At 55.6% G+C, this 3,821-nt stretch overlaps 1 protein-coding gene across 1 annotated transcript; it reads right to left on the bottom strand.

Moving 5' to 3' along the window:
* Positions 1–2,601: 2,601 nt before the first annotated feature.
* LOC144166496 (histone H1.5-like) lies at positions 2,602–3,376 on the bottom strand. The gene has a single exon (XM_077696007.1). The coding sequence runs from the start codon at positions 3,217–3,219 to the stop codon at positions 2,602–2,604; it is 618 nt and encodes a 205-aa protein (XP_077552133.1). The 5' UTR covers positions 3,220–3,376.
* Positions 3,377–3,821: the final 445 nt, after the last annotated feature.

Here is a 3,821-nt window from a genome sequence, read left to right on the forward strand (position 1 = left end):
TACCATCGTGTTTCTGCGGCTCGTTGTAAAACAACAAAAAACAAAGCAAAAAAAAACGTATAGCTCAGCACGGTGAGACGCTTTTCCGCCTGTCCACAGCCCGAGAAGCATTTGTAAACAAAGCGAAACACGCAAGAATGACGAAAAACGTGTCTTGGACGCCCCGTAACTTATCAACTGAGCGACGCTCGGGCAAGCGGCGCATGTTTTCCGATTCTACAACTCCTGTTCTCTCGATTGAACCGTGTTTCGAGTGTCTCGAGGCATCGAGGCATCGTCACCTATCGTGTTTCGAGGCATCGTCACCTATCGTCGCACGAAAACGAAAATTGCAGCATCGCGTAGCCCGACGAATCAACTTTCCAACGAGTGGTCTCACGACGCCGTGAGGACGTTTTTCGGCCCGCCAGCGAGCGGCGGAGGAGCGAGAACCTCGCCTGGGACACTGAAAAGTCGTGTTCGCCATGTTAATCGGCTTGCAGCTGAACTTTCCTTGCTCTCATCGTGTTTCTGTGGCTCGGAGGAACCAGAAAAGTCTAAGCTCAGCAAGCTGAGACGATGTCCTACCTCTCCACAGCCCGGGAAGCATTTATAAACAAAGCGAAACGGGCGAAATTGACGAAAAACGTGTCTTGGACGCCTCGTAGCCTATCAACTAAACGGCGCACACGCCAGCGGCGCATGTTGTCCAATTCTACGAACTATGTTTCAATTGCCTGGGCTTTGATTAACGACCCCTAAGAGCGCCGCAAAAGACCCCGGGCGCGCTTTGTCCGCGCGGGCAGATCAAGGCTCTTTCGCTGCCAGCTCCCAAACCAAGAGGGCCAGGCCAACTAAAATTGCACCGTAACGTTTGCCAGGGCCTCTACTTTATTGTCGCTGCTCGTTCGGGCCTTTCAGTCGTACGGAAATGGCTTGTAAAGGGGCTACAACCCGAGCGGTCGGCCTCGCGCCGACCTTTCCTTCCGTGCCGCGTCGGAGTTTTGGCGCTGGCATCGTCACCTATCGTCGCACGAAAACGAAAATTGCAGCATCGCGTAGCCCGACGAATAAACTTTCCAACGAGTGGTCTCACGACGCCGTGAGGACGTTTTTCGGCCCGCCAGCAAGCGGCGGAGGAGCGACAACCACGCCTGGGACACTGAAAAGTCGCGTTCGCCATGTTCATCGGCTTGCAGTTGACATTTCCTTATTCTCACGTAAAATTCACGCATACCATCGGGTTGCTGTGGCTCGCAGTAAAAAAAAACGTTAGTTCAGCACGGTGAGACGATTTGCTACCTCTCCACAGCCCGAGAAGCATTTGTAAACAAAGCGAAACACGCGAGAATGACAAAAAGCGTAGCTTGGACGCCCCCTAAATGATTTACTAAACGGCACACACGCCAGCGGCGCATGTTTTCCAATTCTACGACTCCTGTTCTCTCGATTGAACCATGTTTCGATTTCCTGGGCTTTGATTAACGACCCCTAAGGGCGCCGCAAAAGACCCCGGGCACGCTTGGTCCGCGCGGGCAGATCAAGGCTCTTTCGCTGCCAGCTCCCAAACCAAGAGGGCCAGGCCAACTAAAACTGCACCGAAACGTTCGCCAGGGCCTCTACTTTATTGTCGCTGCTCGTTCGGGCCTCTCAGTTGTACGAAAGTGGCTTGTAAAAGGGCTACAACCCGAGCGGTCGGCCTCGCGCCGACCTTTTCTTCCGCGCTGCGTCGGAGTTTTGGCGCTGGCATCGTCACCGTTCGTTGCACGAAAACGAAAATTGCACCATCGCGTAGCTCTAAGAATAAGCTTTCCAACGAACGGTCTCATGACCCCGTGAGGACGTTTTTCGTCCCGCCAGCGAGCGGCGGAGGAGCGAAAACCACGCCTGGGACACTGAAAAGTCGCGTTCGCCATGTTAATCAGCTTGCAGCTGAAATTTCCTTATTCTCACGTGAAATTCACGCATGCCATCGTGTTTCTGTGGCTCGCAGTAAAAAAAAAACGTTAGTTCAGCACGGTGAGACGATTTCCTACCTCTCCACAGCCCGACAAGCATTTGTGAACAAAGCGAAACGGGCGACATTAAAAAAAAAAAACGTGTTCTGGACGCCCGTAACCTATCAACTAAACGGCGCACACGCCCGCGGCGCATGTTTTCGAATTCTACAACTCCTGTTCTCTCGATTGAACCGTGTTTCGATTGCCTGGGCTTTGATTAACGACCCCTCAGGGCGCCGCAAAAGAACCCGGGCGCGCTTCGTCCGCGCGGGCAGATCAAGATATTTTCGCAGCCAGCTCCAAAACCAAGAGGGCCAGGCCAACTGTTGTCCGACAGATGGCAGCAGCGTGCGGGTATCTGTGGGCCACAGCCATGCCTGCTGCGGCAGCGAGGAGCGAAGCTGCAGTGCCTTTGGGTTTTCTTTCTTTGTTTGCTTGTTTTTACTGCTGTGTGTGTGTGTTTGCGCTGCAATCGTGCGATTAAGAATGCATTGAGGAGGAGGACGCGAGATGGGTGTGGCGTGGCAAGCTTCTGTCGCCATGGCAAACTGTTGTTGTGGTCCCATCAGGACCGGGTGGTTAATTAAAAAAAAAGGATGAGGCGGGCTTCCGCAGAAGTCATTCACTTTTTGGAAGAAGCTGGCTTCTTGGGGGCTTTCTTGGTCGCTTTGGACTTCTTGGGGCTCTTGGGAAGGGACGCCTTTATCTCTGCCTTGGGCTTTTTCGCGGCCGCTTTCTTGGGCTTCTTCGCACCGGCAGCGGGGGCGCGCTTGGGCTTTGCCGTCGCGGTGGTCTTGTTGGCTCGCGGTTTCTTGGTGCCCGAAGGCTTCTTCTTGCCTGCCACCGCCGCCGCTGCTTTCTTCTTCTTCTCGCCGGCGGACGATGATTGTGCTGAAGCAGAGGAGGACAGCTTGAACGAGCCACTGGCGCCTTTACCCTCTGTCTGCACGAGCGCGCCGGACGCGACGGCAGACTTGAGATACTTGCGGATGAAGGGAGACAGCCTCTCGACGTCCACTTTGTAGGTGCCAGCCATGTACTTCTTGATGGCTTGCAGGGACGAATCCCCGCCCTCTTTGAGGGCACCGATGGAGGCGGTGACCATGGCCAGAACCTTGGGGTGCGTAGGCGCTGATTTGGGCTTGCCGGATCCGCGGGGCGCAGCCTTCTTTTTGGGGCTCTTGGGAGCCGAAGACGCTGCCGCCGTAGCGGCAGGCACTTGGCTGGTTTCTTCAGACATGTCTCTTCTCAACTCCGGAGCGACGAGAGAAATGCGGCCCAAAACGGCTGGCTGCTACTGCAAAGAACACAACTCGCGAGGCAGATGAGCGGAACTCGCGCGTTGCGACTGCGGCGACAGCGGCGGCGGCGGCGGAGGCGACGGCGCAGCGAGAGGGGCCTTCCCCCCCTTCCCGCCTGCCTCGCTCCACTCCGCACGGCTTGTTTGTGCTTTTCGCGCGCTATTTTTTCGCTGCGCTAACGGCTGCGCGTGGCGCAAACGCCAAATAACAGGCGGGCTTCGAACAAACACGTTCCCGCGAACATTTCGGTGCCCGAACCAAGTCTCTACGACTCTCCATTCACTAGCAGAGGCCTCCAAGAGCTGCCCCGAGCGAACGGACGGGCACCGCCAGCACATGTTTTCGGCCTCCTCCGGGCTTGAACACCGCTCTAGCCCTGGTCCAAGGGTTGCAAGTTGAGCATACTGAGGGATTTCACTTGGCATTTGCAAGTGAACAAGATCGAGTGGCGCATGGCGTTGAAATTCGTGGCTGAAGTGGACCAAAGAAGCACACTTGCGCTCGCACCACACGAACGCTTGCCTCGCGCGAAAATTCATTA

The sequence above is a fragment of the Haemaphysalis longicornis genome, unplaced genomic scaffold (genome assembly GCF_048455015.1).
Source record: "Haemaphysalis longicornis isolate Haplotype H1 unplaced genomic scaffold, Haemaphysalis longicornis Haplotype H1 scaffold_173, whole genome shotgun sequence".
Lineage (NCBI taxonomy): Eukaryota > Metazoa > Arthropoda > Arachnida > Ixodida > Ixodidae > Haemaphysalis > Haemaphysalis longicornis.